At 44.2% G+C, this 14,980-nt stretch overlaps 1 protein-coding gene across 1 annotated transcript in view; it reads left to right on the top strand.

The window, feature by feature from the left end:
* The first annotated feature begins 7,831 nt into the window (after positions 1 to 7,831).
* Ehd4 (EH domain containing 4) overlaps positions 7,832 to 14,980 on the top strand; it is a 69,502-nt gene continuing 62,353 nt past the window's right edge. Inside the window, exon 1 of the mRNA XM_041679037.1 lies at positions 7,832 to 8,155. Coding sequence (XP_041534971.1) covers positions 7,920 to 8,155 — 236 coding nt within the window. The 5' untranslated portion in view covers positions 7,832 to 7,919. The remainder of the gene's footprint in view (positions 8,156 to 14,980) is intronic.

The following is a 14,980-nucleotide window of genomic DNA, read 5'->3' as shown; positions in this document are numbered from 1 at the left end:
GCACGTATACATAAAATAAATAAATCTTTTTTTAAAAGAACATAAAATAATCACTGTGTGCCTAGGGTCAGAGTCTGCTGGCTCAAGGATCGGGAAGGCATAGCAAGGACAGCTCTTCTCTTCCCATGTTTGAGAACGCAGTCAAGTGATTTGAGGAGAACACTGAGCTTGCATCTGAAAGGAAGAACTCCCTCCAAGACGGCTCTGTGGGCCAGCAATACGGTTCAGTGGGTAAAGCACTTGTCATGCAAGTCTGGTCACCTGAGTTCAAGCCCCAGAAGCTGCATAAAGGCGAGAAGAAAGCTGAGCCCACAGAGTTATCCTCTGACTGCCACATACATGCATGGCAACCATGTACATACATGCATACATCATGCACATATACAATGATGTAAGTGAATAAATAAACTTTAATTTTTTCAGTTAATCTGGATGGGGTTTCTTTTAGATTATAATAGTGATATAATTTCTCCCTTCTATTTCCTCCATCCAAGCCCTCCCACATACCTCTTCCTGCTCTCTTTCAAATCCATGGCCTCTTTTTCATTTGTTTATTTGCTGGCTCCTCTCACTTCCCTGAGGCGTGGGCTGGGAAGTTCAGGAAGGTTGGACAGGTTCAGCAAGCTGTCAATCAGAGCACTTCCCATGGTCTTCCCCACGGCCATTCTCCTGGGTGAGATTGAGATGGTGGCAGCAGCTGGCCTGTATGCCTAGGTCAAGAGCACAGATAAAAGGCGGCAAAGAACTCACCTCTAAATAAGAGACATGTCAAAGAAACCCGTGGCAATGTTTTAAATCCTAACCTGTAATACTTGAATGCCCGAACATGAACTTTATCCTCATCTACAAAGTGGGCATCATGTTCCTGGTTCTGTTGTTAGCATGGTCCTTTCTAGAAACAAGCTGTCAGTTAGAAGTCACATTTTTGTCTCTGAAAAGTGGTGGCTCTGACAAAGTCCAGAGGGATGCAGTCTGAGGTCCCTGCACAGAGGGATGCAGTCTGAGGTCCCTGCACAGAGGGATACAGTCTGAGGTCCCTGCACAGGGGGATACAGTCTGAGGTCCCTGCACAGAGAGTGAGGGAGCCTGCTTCTGTTGGCTCTTTGCTTTGCCATCCCCTGTATAGTTCTTGGCCTCAGGGTCCAGAATGAGCCCAGGAACTCCAGCAGGATATCATTCTTCAAGATAGGAGAAAAACAAACAAACAAACAAGAGACAGGCATGGTGGCACACACCTTTAATCTCAGCCCTCTGGGAGGCAGAAGGTGGATCTCTGCCTTTAAGACCACCTTGGTCTACAGAGTGAGTTCCAGGACATCCAGGGTTACACAGAGAAACCCTGTCTCAAAACACCAAAAAAAAAAAAAAAATCTTTCTGATAAGATCTCATGACCAGACTTGCCTGCAGGGAGTCTGGAAAATTTAGTGTTTTACTTAGCTGGCAATGTGCCCCAGAACTAAGTCAAGAGTCATCTTGCTAAAGGTGCCTTCCCTGAAGGGCTTACTAGACACCCTTGCTCTACCAGGTACATTTTAAGTGATCTCAGTGACATACAAAAGTGGCCACAGAGAGAGCAGAACAGGATGTGTGAGTGATGGGGGCTTTCTTCACGGGCCAGAGAAGCTGCTCTCTCCCTCCAGGCCTCTAAGCTGCTCTGCAGTGTAAGGCACTGGCCTTGGTCAGCACCTACACCCAGCCATCAAACATAAGCTCAAGACAAACCTATGGCCAAGGAGTAAGGGCAAAACCTTCCACAAGAATAACAACAGGGGGCTGGAGAGATGGCTCAGCGGTTAGGAGCGCTAGCTGCTCTTCCAAAAGTCCTGAGTTCAATTCACAACTACATGGTGGCTCACAACCACCTGTAATAAGATCTGGTGCCCTCTTCTGGCCTGCAGGTGCACATGCAGGCAGAACACTGTCTAGATAATAAAAAACTTAAAAAAAAGAATAATGATAGAACTTTGGCAAATATTACATTTTTCTCTCATACACAGAATCTAGATTTTGAAGGAAGTACGAGGGTAGAATAAGGACTGTTTCGGAAGGGGAAAGAGTGCGGCATGGAGAAGAGGAGGGGCAGGAGGGCAATGAGAGGAAGGATGCGACCTAGGTGCAGGATCCACAGTGAGGAGGCCTGGAGAGGCGCCTGCTGGGTAAGCACGGGGACCTGAGATTGGCCTTGGCATCCCCATAAAAGCCTGGTGCTTAAGTGCACACCTGTAACTTCGGGGTGGGGCACTGGCCAGGCAACCCAGTGAATCAGTGTGCTCCAGATTCAATGAAAGACCTTGTCTCAAAAAAAAAAAAAAAAAAAAAAAACTAAGGAGGAAAGCCACGGAGAAAGACACAATCTCTGACCTGCACACACCTGAACACACGTGTACATGCATCCACAGGAACACACACACACTCATACCCCATGTATACAAAATATAGCGAAAGGCATAATTTTATACAATGGCCATTGTGCTAAAAAGATTGTATATTTTTTTCAAAAAAAATAAATTTTCGCCGGGCGGTGGTGGCGCACGCCTTTAATCCCAGCACTCGGGAGGCAGAGGCAGGTGGATCTCTGTGAGTTTGAGGCCAGCCTGGTCTACAAGAGCTAGTTCCAGGACAGGAACCAAAAAAAGCTATGGAGAAACCCTGTCTCGAAAAATCAAAAAAAAAAAAAAAATTCCCATCCAGCAAAGAGAATTGTGAATCTTACTATTAGGCTGCTTTCTTCTGGGATTACATAATACAGCAAATTGCCAGGCATCCCTGGAGAGCTGGAGCGCGTAGTATTAGCTTGGGAAAACAACTGACTTCAGATGAAAAGCTGAGTGGGACTGGGACTGTTTAGTGGGAAGAAAGCAAACCAAAGGAGAACTGCATGCATAAATGGAAGATGACGATAGAGAGGACCAGCCTCCACTCTTGCCTCTCCCCTTCCCCACCCTTCCCTCTCCCTTCTCCCCCCCCCCCCCACCCCAATCAGGATTTAGCAGGAGTAAGAATGATGCTGGGGCAGCTGCAGGAAGCAGAAGGGAAAGAAGAGAAGGGCAGGCACCATGGTGCTGGGGAAGGAGAAGGAGGCACGGCAGGACTTTCTTTCCTTTTTTTTTGGACTAAAGGCAATTCATTTATGTTTCTTCCTTACTTTTCTTTCCTGCTTGTAAAACAAGAATGTGATTGTTCTGTAAATATTGAAAAAGTTCTAAAGCCCATAAAGAGAAAACTAAGGTTATCTGTTCCCATACTCTGGGAGCATTACAATTTGGGGGTTCATCACTTCTATCTTTTTCTTGAGTACTCTAAAAATCTTTAAACAAAAATATAAAATCATGTACGTCCACAAAAAAAAAAGATTAGAGTTGTGGTTTTTGTTTGTTTCCCTTTTTATCAGATGTGGTTTCTCTGTGTAATAGCAGGGCCATCCTGGAACACTATAGATTAGGCTGGCCTCGAACTCACAAAGATCCGCCTGCCTCTGCATGCTGGGATTAAAGGCATGTGCCACCCCTGCCTGGCCAAGTTGTAGTTTTGAAAACACCACAAAGGACTGAAGAGATGGCTCAGTAGTTAAGAGCATTGGTCATTCTTCATTTCCCAGCACCGACACACACATGGTGACTCGATCATGTGTAACTCATTCCAGGGAATGTGACACCCTCTTCTGGCCTCTCTGGGCACCAGGCACACATGTGGTGCACAAACATCCAGACACACACACACACACACACACACACACACACACATATATATATATTTGAATTAATTTAAAAAAGACCATGTCTCAAAAAGCAACATCGAAACAAAATCCAACACGCTACCATACAACACAAAGTCACCTCCTCAGGCCATTCCTAAGCACACAGCTCAGAAGGTGTAAGTAAGCATTTCACACTGTTGTGCAACAGCTCTCTGGAGCTTTCCCACTAGCAAAATGGAAACTTTACACCCATTGAATAATGCCCTATTTCCTCCTCCCCGAGAAAGTTCTGGTAACCACCACTCCGACTCTACTTCCTGTTTCTATGAACTTGACTACTTTAGAAACCTCCACAAAAGAGACATCTACGATATCACCTCTCTGTGGCTTCTTCACCACAGAAGATCTTCAGATACCCACGATGCGTCGTCATGTGCCGCTCACTGAGCTACAACCCTAATCCAAAATACTCTGTTTTTTTTTTTTTCAGGTCAATAACCGTGTTGAAAGCCACCATTTCTTTAACTCTGTGGGAGACAGCTAGTTGCAGTTTTTCAGTATTATAAATAGTAATAAACTTCCTCTCAGATAAAGTTTTTTTTGTTGTTGTTTTTTCGAGACAGGGTTTCTCTGTAGCTTTGGTGCCCATCCCAGAACTAGCTCTTGTAGACCAGGCTGGCCTTGAACTCCCAGAGGTCCGCCTGCCTCTGCCTCCCAAGTGCTGGGATTAAAGGAGTGCTCCACCACCACCCGGCTTCAGATAAAGTTTTATATTCATTATTCCACAGGGTGAATATCCTCAGGTTAGTTTCTTCAACATGTAATTCCCGAGTCAAAAAACAGATGAATTTTTGGCAATGCATCAAGGAATGATTGACATGTAATCAACTGCATGTATCAAAAGTACATAATTTGGGGGTCTGGAGAGATGGCTCAGTAGTTAAGAGCATTGGCTGTTTTTGCAGAGTACCTAGGTTCAATTCCCTGGACCCACTTGGTGGTAACTTTAGTCTCTGGTGAAATCTCGTGCTTTCTTCTGGCCTCCTCTGGTTGTGCATGCGTGTGGTGCACAGATACACAAGCAGGCAAAACATCCATACATGGAAAAGAAAGCACATAATATGACTAATGTCCTATGTGTACAAATGTGAAACTGTAACCAAAACCAAGGCCAGGGAGGTCATCTTTCATCCCCAAAAGGCTTCTCCTAACCAAGGTCAGGGAGGTCATCTTTCATCCCCAAAAGGCTTCTCCTAAGCTCTTCTCTCTCTTTACAAACCTTCCTTCTACTCCTCCTACTAGATTATGTGATAGGTGTGTTTTCCTTTCCAAGTAATAGCCAAACGTCTCCCAGAGGTGTCCAGCCATTTCACATTCCCACAAGTTGTATAAGGCAGTTATAACTTCTCGCCAACAATTGGTATGGTCTTGATAATTTTACACAATCTATTAGGTATATTGTGATCTTTCTGTGGTTTTAATTTTCCTTTCCCTAATGATTAATGATGTTAAACACACCATATTTTTTGTGAAGTATCCGTTGGAACTTTCTCAGTATTAAAATTTGTTTTTTATTTTTAAAGCTCTTTCCTTTTTTATGTGTTTTGCCTTTTGCTATGTCTGCGCACCATGTGCATGCAGTGCCTGCAGAGGCCAGAAGAGGGCGTTAGGTCCCTGAGTCGACATGTGGGTGTTGTTAATTGAATCTGGGTCCTCTGGAAGAATAGCTAGCTCTCTTAGTCACTGAGACATCTCTCCAACCCCTTGTTATTAAATTTTAAAGGTCTAAGCATTCTGTATATAATTGTGAGATGTTATCTATAAATATATTCTCCAAGTCTGTACCTTACCTTTCCCATAGTTCCTTCATAGTAGGACATTTTTTAGTTTGACAAATTTTCTTTATATGGATGTCCCTCTGGTTTTAACTAGGAAAAATTACCCTACCCACACAAATTTTCTCATATGTTTTGAGAACTTTTATAATTTGTAATTTTTACATTTAGTTTTAGAATTCTTTTTGAGTTAGTTTGAACAAAGAGAATGAGGCCTAGATCAAACTTCATGTTTCTGTATACAGGCATCCTACTGATCTAGAACTATTCGTGGGTCATGTTTGACGTCGCGGGGGTCATGCATGCTAAACTTCTACATTCTAAACTGTTCTGATAAAAGACTTTCTTAGCTGTCTCGGTGGCATGTGCCTGTAATCCCAGCACTTGGAAGGCAGAGGCAAAAGAATCAAGACGAGTTCAAGGTTATCCCATGTAGCTAGTGAGTTTAAGGACAGCTTAGGTGAATGAGGCTGTGCTCCAAAAAGAAAAACAACCAGATTTTGAATTGTCCACTAAATTGTCTTTGTACTTTGTCAGAAATCAGTCGACCGTGTATGTTTAGGTCTCTTTCTGAACTCTGTTCCATTGACATGTGATTGAACACTAAACGGTGGCATGTTCTGAAAATGTGATATTAGGCATTATGTGAGCATCATAGAGTATACTTACATAAACTAAGATGTGATGTCATCAGTCAAGAAAACCTTTCAAAAGCTTGCTGGAATGTCATTAGTATATGCTTATTTGATCATTTTTCCATTAATACCACCCTGTCTTGATTTTTGTAGCTTTATTAGCTTTGAAATTAGGTAATACAAGAGCTCCATTTTTGTTGTATTTTACAGGTTTTGTTTATTCTGGGCCCTTCACGTTCACCATATGAAATTTAGAATCATTTTATTAATTTTCCACTAAAACAAAGATCTGCTGAGATTTTTAATGGGATTGCATTAAATGAATTAGGGGAAACTGGCATCTTACTGTTGAGTCTTCTGGTCCATGAACATGATACAGGCAATATATATTTAGGCCTCCACTTCTCCTGGAAATATATTGTGATTCTCAGCGTATAGATCTGGTACATTGATTAGATTTAACTCTAAACATTTGTTAGTTTGGTGCTATTCCAAGGGATGCAGATTTTCCACTTCAATGTCCAATTGTTGTTTCTAGCACGCAGACATAGTTGGTTCCTGTATCTAGAAACCACACTAATAAATTCACCTCATAGCTTTTTGTATGGATAGATCATAGTTTGTCCATTCATCTACAGACGGCCACCTTGGTTACTTCCAAGCTTTAGCGATGAACAAAGTTCTCATAAACATTTTTTGTGCTGCACAGACAACACCTGGGTGATTGTTCAAAATGCAGTTTTACAACTACCTCACAAATTAGCTCTGCATTTCTCCCAAGTTCAAAAAGTAATTCATACGCGATCTTTCTCCAAATATTATGCACACAAGAATCATCTGCAGGCACTTGCTGAGCTCCATCTCGCAACATTTTAATTTAGTAGGTCTGTAGCAAGAACTAGAGATCCGTATTTTAACAAGCACCTGACCTCATCGGCTACGCTGAAATCGCGCTAGAGCACTTCTCGCCAAGGACGCATAGGCGATGGTCAATTATTTCTACCAGTGTGTAGGTTTTACACTGGAAAGGGGGCGCGAGAAGGTGACAACCGCTCTGATGTATGTTAGTGTTGAATAGAGATTGTAATAATGATGATTCCATGCAAAAGAAAATCAAGTAAAACCAAGGAAAAGGGGGCCTTTAATTGATCCAGAATTCAGTAGATGCAGAAGAAATATTCACGCAAATAGATTTGCCATTTATATCGGTGAAGCTGAGTCTCTTCGGGAGTAAACAGGGTTAATAACCTGCCAGCGGAAAAGAAACCTGTTGGTCAACTTTCTGAATTGTCCGTCCCCAGTATCCACGTCCAAAAGCTTAGGATGAATCGAGTTCCAGAAGGGCGGCCTCCGGTGGTTCGTTCCTGCCAGCTAAGACTTGCCCGGAAGCCAACGCCACCTAGCTAGAAGGATGTACCCGGAGCAGACGCGCCGTGCCACCAGCCCGGGCGACTCCCTCTCCTCGCCCAGCCCTCTAGGCCGATGCCGTCATCAATAATTCATTTAGACACGCGTTTCCATTGGCTAGAGCCTCCACTCCTCGCTGGCAGACGCCCAATGAGGAAGGACCTGAGAGCGCTTCTGAATAATGAGCACCCGCCCGTGACGCAGCGGCTGATGATTGGTCGTCGCGGCAGGGGGCGGGCCCGGGAGCGGGCGGCGGCGAGAGCTGCCCGGGCGCCGAGATCCGAGCGACGTGCGACGCGGTGTCTGAGCAGAGTGCGGCGGGCTGCAAGTTGGCGGGCGGCGGCATGTTCAGCTGGCTGGGACGGCAAGCGGGCGGGCGCGAGCGCTCGGGCGGCATGGACGCGGTGCAGACGGTGACGGGCGGCCTGCGCTCGCTCTACCAGCGCAAGGTGCTGCCGCTGGAGGAGGCGTACCGCTTCCACGAGTTCCACTCGCCTGCGCTGGAAGACGCGGACTTCGAAAACAAGCCCATGATCCTGCTGGTGGGCCAGTACAGCACGGGCAAGACCACCTTCATCAGGTAACTCGCCGCACCGGCTCGCTGCCCCTCCGCCTGGGCACCGTCTGCCCTCGGGTTACACTCCGAGCTCGGTGGCCCGTCGCCCCTACCCACCCCGACGGGCTCCCCGAGCGCGAGGCTCCCCCAGCGCGGTGCCTGTGAGCCCCCTCCCTTGCTTGCTGTTGCCAAGGCCTTCCTCGAGCCTGTCACCCTGGCCTGGGGGCCTGGGAGAGGGAGGGAGGGCGAGGCACTAGATAGCATCATCAGTGCAGCCTGGGGCTGGAAGTGAGAGTGACGGTGTGCGGATCCTAGTTGAAGAGGTAAGCTTCCGTCACAGTGACAACAAATGAATGAATGAATGCCACGGTTAGAGGTATTGTCGTGCCTTTCCGTGCCACCCTCTGCCACAGCAGCTGCCATCATCCAACTTTATGGGCTATAGGAAGTTAGCCTACAGTGTAGTCATCTCACCAGCCTGTGGAACGAAGGGGAGTGTCAGGTTACTATTTGTTAGTTTCCATTTCTTCACCCTTGACAAACTGAAAATATTTATCATGCTCGCCCAGTATCCGGAAGCAATAGCCGTGCTTGCCCTGCGGTTCCAATCACATAGCCTCCCCAGAAGTGACTAGATGAGAAATAATTTACAGTGAAACAGACTGGGTTTTGTTTGTTTGTTTTAATAAGGCATCTTATTTCTAAAGCAACCAGCATATTAAAATTCCCTTACAGCCGAGCGGTGGTGCACGCCCTTAGTCTCTGCACTCAGGAGACAGAGACAGGCGGATCTCTGTGAGTTCGAGGCCAGCCTGGTCTACAGAGTGAGTTTCAGAACAGCCAGGTCTACACAGGGAAACCCTGTCTCACAAAACAAAAAAACTCCCTTTCTTTGAGATTTCTCTTTTGTTTTGTTTGTCTCTGGTTGTTGTTGTTTTGGTTTGGTTTGGGGTTTTTGTTTTGTTTAGAGTTAAAGCCCATGTCAGCAGAAGCAAAGTGACTCAAAATTTAAGATTTGGATCCAGAGTTTTGGAAATCGGAACACTCTCTTCATCATTTACTGTTCAACAGGTGTCCAGAAAACTGCATGTCTTTGGGGTACATGCCATTTCTGTTATGACCTTTTTCTTCAATCCTGTGACCTACAATAGTTCCAACAAATAGAGTAGTTGGTACTGTAAGAAATATGTTAAACCCAAGCCTGTAGATACAATATGAATGAATTCCGCAAAGGAAATACACTGCGTTTTGAAATACAAAAGGAGAGTGGAGAAAATTAATGTTGAAATTGTTTCATTTTGGTGCTTTTTAATAAACTGAAAATAGTGTGGAGTATGTTACTTCAGAAATAAAGGTAGATGTGTATATTGATAATATATTTATAATATATATTAGATCTATTATAGTAACTGGCTCCTTGAAAGATGGCAAACATCTGGCTGTGATGGTGCTTGCCTGTAATCCCAGGATTTGGAAAGCTGAGGCATGGGGATTGTGCCTTCTAGGTTAGCCTGGGCTACATAAGGCATTCTAGAATAACCTGGGCTACACAACAAAATACCCTGTCTCCAAAACAAAACAACAGCAATAAGAGCAACAAAACTTAAGAGACGAAAACAAAATAGATGGCAGACAGATGGTACAGTTAAGGTCCTAGTAGTAGCAGTTGTGAATTATTAGGCTAGGAAAGTATTAGTAGAACAGGGAGAGAATTTTTTTAAGCCTAAAGCAAATAAGAGTGTAACATTGTTAAAGCGTACCGGTGGCAGGTTCATAGCAACCTCACATTTTCCTCCTGTTTATCTTTGCCATGGGTCTCACTGTACCTATGCATGACTAGGGACCATTTCCTTGATGCTGTCCCAGCCTAGCCTAAAGCGCCTCTGTCCGTAGCCTGGCTAATAAACAGGCCTGAGATAGGAGAGTACAACTCAGTTCGAAGGGATGTGTATCAATCCCTTTCCCTGCCTCGGATCATTTTGTTATATTCTCATTCTTCTCTGTTTCGTTGATGAGGAGAAGCTTTGTGGGATAGTACTAAGCTGGTTCTGAGGTTTGACTCATGGCTATACCTCCCAATTAAGTACTTCTTAGTAATTGGAATGCAGTAGGAGCTACAAACCAAGGTTAAGGGAGGAATAACCTTAACTGGAAGCTTGACCAAGTGGCTTTGTCATTAGACCAAGGGCCCAAAGTGGACCTGGGGGTTAGAAGATCCCTATGGACAGGAAGCTGGATGAAGCTACACTTGTGGCATCTGAAATTGATTTTAGAGCAGAGAAGGAGGAAGTGTTTGGTCTCTGGGAGAAAAGCTCCAAACAGAGGGCAGCTGTCCTGGAGATGTGGATACTTGGAGTAGTAAACAGGAGGGGTCATGAGAGCTGGCTTTCCTGGACCCTGGTTTTGGTCCTGGTAGCGACCTGGTGCTTTGCTCTTAGCTGTGAGCACCAAGTGCTCACTCATACATGGGGAAGGGACCAGTTTATAAAGTTACAAGTTCTTTTCCTTCCAACTAACACAGGACCTATGATGTCATGGAGGGATATGTTCCTCTTCTATGTAAGCCTCTCAGCACAGTTTTTGCTGTGAATTTCACACCTTAATGAAACTCTGTTTTTCTCTCCCTTGTTTTGGAGAAACTAGGATCCCATTGTATGTGATGAGCCAGGACATTCATCAGAACTGAGGCAGCTAAGTGTGTCCCTTGTTTTCATAGAAAGGTTTTCTCGGTGGGATGCCTGAAGAGCCTTGGGGTGTCAAGAAAATATGCTCACTCTTTTATGGGTGATCACCAGGAGGGACCAAGTGCCATGAAGAGAGCAATTAAAAGAAAGGTGTTGATGGAGAGGTGGCTCAGAGGATAAGAGCACTGGCTGCTCTTCCAGAGGTCCTGAGTTCAATTCCCAGCAACCCCATGGTGGTTCATAACCATCTATATTGAGATTTGGTGCCCTCTTCTGGTGTGCAGGCACATGGAGGCAGAATACTATATACATAATGATTTTTTTTTAAAAAAAGAGTGAGATTGAGGTTAAATGGAAAGTACAGATTGTTAGAATCTCCTGTAGATCATAGCACTGAAAGACTAGAGGAGGCTTCAGAGATATTTGTCAAAGTCTCTGGGATAAAGGCAGAACAGCTGAAAACTCTATTGTCTGGTTATTTTCTTTTCAAAAGATAGGTTATATAGTCAGAACTGTTAAATAGCCTGCTTCTGACAGGCAAGGAAAAATCCAGAGAAGAAGGGATTAGCACTGGGGAGAGTGACCATATCATCTTTGAAGGGCAGATGTTGGACTTATCCAGGATTATATCCAAACCTTGAAATGAAAGGAACAGTTTCATGGACTGGTTCGGCAGTTAAGAGCACTTATTGCTCTTCCAGAGAACCCAAGTGTGGAGTTCGGTTCCCAGTACACACATCAGATGGCTCATAACACCAGCCCCAGGGGAATCCAGTGCCCTCTTATGGACTTCATGGGTACTGCCTTCACAGGTGCGTGCACACACTTTCATACACAGTTAAAAATAAGCCCATTAAAAATTCAATTTCAGAGCTTCCTCCAGAAAAAAAAAATCCTGGGCCCAGCTGCTACACAGCAAAATCATTCCACTGTGAAACAATTAAAACTACGAATTGCAACTTTTGCTCTTACGGGTTCTACTTCCTCTCTTCCTCCTGTCCCCTGGTACCTTCCCCCAAGAAAACTTATTATAATGAGGAGAAAAGAAGAAGTGACTTTAGAAACTATGTAGGCTGGACTGGGGGTAGCTCAGTGCTTACCTAGCGTGCATCAGGTCCTAGGTTCAGTCCCCAGAACTGGAAAAAAAAAACAAAACAAGGAAGGCTTTAAAGGGAGAGATCAAGGCAATGGTGATTGTTTGCACACTACATGGTCTTTATGTTTAAACAATCTTGATACGAAACAGAAACCTTTTGTATTTTTATAAACTTGAACAGAATCAAAGTGTCACTAGGCAAACAAAACTATTTGTGATACCTCCTAGGAATAAGCCCAGCAAAAAGAAATGCAAGACTTCTGCACTGAAAATTAGAGTCATTACTGAAAGAAATTGAGGAAGACCTAGATACAAAATACAGGAAAGCCACCCTGTATCTGTGGACTGGAAGCCATGTAAGATGGCAGTGCTCCTGAGCTGCCGTTTGTTTGCTGAGACAGAGTCTCAGTGTGGATTACTTGGTGGCCTGGACCCACAGAATAGCCCAGGATGGCCTCAAACTTGTAGTAGTTCTCCTACCTCTGCCTCTGGGGTTCTAGGATTATAAGGGTGTGCCACCATACCTAACCAGTGTACCTGAATTGGTTGTCATGTTCAAAATAACTTCCATTAAAATCTTTGTCTTTTTACTGTTTGTTTGGGGCAGCAATTGACAGGCTGACTCTGTAATTCTTGGGAGCTCAGAATTGCAAATAAGCAGCCCTGAAGAATAACAAAGTTTGGAGGATTCCCATTTCCTGATTTAGAATTTATCATGTAACTGCTGAAGAAAACAGTGCTGCATGGCACTAGCAGGATAGACTGGTTTGTGTACAGACCTGAGAGTCCCACAATAAACCTCATATGTATGATCAACTGACTTTCGACAAGATATCCTGACAGGTCAGTGGGAAAAGGTAGCTTTTTCAAAAGATGATGCTGGGACAACCGGATGTTTGTGTGCAAAAGCAACGAAGAGAAACTGATCATGGGTATGCGGTTTCTTTTTGGTGTGATGGAAGTGTTTTTTTAAATCGGGTAGTGGTACTGATTATACAACTCTGAGAATGACTTAAACATGGATCTACTCTTTTTTTTGGGGGGGGGGATCTACTCTTTAGAAGAGTAAATTTTCCATTCTGTGAATTGTACTCCAGCTGGGGTTGGGATATAGCTCATCAGTGAGGTGCTTGCCTAGCACGCACAGGGTCCAGAGTTGTTCAGTCACTAGAAGTGAAAACATAAAAGCAAAGCAATAAAAGCATTCTTCCAGGATAAAGCAGCCTATAATTCTGAGTTTCATAATTCTGTAATTGGTGCTAGCCAAGCAATTTGTGCATCTGTGTGTGCTAATTTAAAATGGAAAAAAATGTATTCCAGAAAGAAAACAAGCTGGAAATGAGCGAAAGGAGCTAAAGAACAAAGAGAACTGGAGAGTAAGTGAGGCTGAGGGGTACAAATAGCTGCCTCGGGATCCCCGTGGTTTTGTTTCTCCTTGTATATATCTTGACAGTCAGGAAACATTCATCATTCACAATAAGTTGATACAATAAATATATGATGAATATTTCTTTTAAAGTACTTAATAAGGACTGGAGAGATGGCTCAGTGATTAAGAACTCTGGCTGCTATTGCAGAGGACCCAGGCTTGGTTCCCTGTATCCACAGGGTGGCTCACAACCATCTTTAGCTCCAGTTCTAGGGGATCTGACACCCTTCTCTGGCTTCCACAGGCACTGCATGCAGGTGGTATGCTTATATTTATAATTATAAAACATTCATACATAAATAAAAATTAATGCTTAATATAAGTACGTATTAAACTTAAAAATATTGTTTTAAATATATATTTAGGGATCATCAATATAGATCAGTTGATAGAGTGCGTCTCTAGCATACAAAGGCTCTAGGTTTCATCCCTAGTACCGCATAAAACAAGTGTGATTGATGATACGTGCCTATAATCCCAGCACTTGGGAGAGAGAGGCAGCAGGAGTAGAAGTTCAAGATCATCCTAATCTGCCATAGCAAGTTTGAGGCCAGCCTGGGCTGAATAAGACCCTCGCCCCCTTCACCCTCCCCATCACTTACACGTGTGTGTGTGTATAGTGTTTAGTCAGGAAAGGCGGTGGAGACAATGAAGCTACTCCAGCATTTTCAGCATGTCTCTGGTTTGAATCCCATGGATTCATATACCCATCCCTGCAGATATAGAAGACAAAACGCATGATAAAGCCGAAGAGGAGGGAAAGGTGGTGTCTCTAGATGCTGTTATCAGAAAAGGAGAGAGGGTTGCTAAACAGGTGAAATATTGCATAGCCTCACAGAAGCTACAGAGCCAAGGGAAGGGAGGGTCCAGAGAACCAAGTGTTCTTGGGGGACAGGATCAAAACAGCTTGTAGGTGAATCAGCCAGCAGGAGCCAAAGTGACCTTGGCAAGAGCTGTGTCACAAAGTGGTGATGGTGGAAGCCAGGTGGTTGTGGGTTCAGGAATGCGTGGGAGGCATTAAATGCAGAAAATCCTCAGCGGCAGGCACTGGAGGGGAGGAACCATTGGTCAGAGACATTTCACTGGCTTGCTTAAAGAAGAGCATGACCTCAACACAGTTATAAGTGGATGGACGGGGAGGGTGCAGAGGAAGAGCAACTGGTGGCTGAGAACTAAGTGACCGAGTATCAAGACACATGGCGGTGGAAAGAGGTCTTTCCTGGTGTGGTATGGTAGTGGGTTTGGTTTTGTGGTACTGGGATTTGAATGAAGGATGTACCAAGTAAGTAGTCTACTGCAGAGCCATGACCTTAACCACAAAAGAGATTTTTTTAATCAAAAAATTCTCATTTAGATGATTACTTCTAAAAGACATTTAATATACATTTCAAACCCTGGCACTGTGACCAAGAAAGTGTTGGCTGTACATCTGAATCACCTTTCAAAATAAAAGATCCCTTGGAATGTGGCTGCCGGAGGCACCCTCTGGTTCTTCTATAGCTTTATCCAGGGAACATCCGTTGATACCTTGAAGGGCCAGCCAATGGAATTATGACAGCTGAACCATCAAGTTTTGGAAGCTCAGTCTTGATCCAGTAGAGGGAGACTTGACTCCAGTGAATGCTCCACCTGTTCCCAGC

This window comes from Microtus oregoni, unplaced genomic scaffold (assembly GCF_018167655.1).
Source record: "Microtus oregoni isolate MIOR12 unplaced genomic scaffold, Mior012 000031F_ref0000149, whole genome shotgun sequence".
NCBI lineage: Eukaryota > Metazoa > Chordata > Mammalia > Rodentia > Cricetidae > Microtus > Microtus oregoni.
The sequence above is the reverse complement of the archived record's forward strand: the minus strand, read 5'-3'. Positions and strand labels throughout refer to the sequence as shown.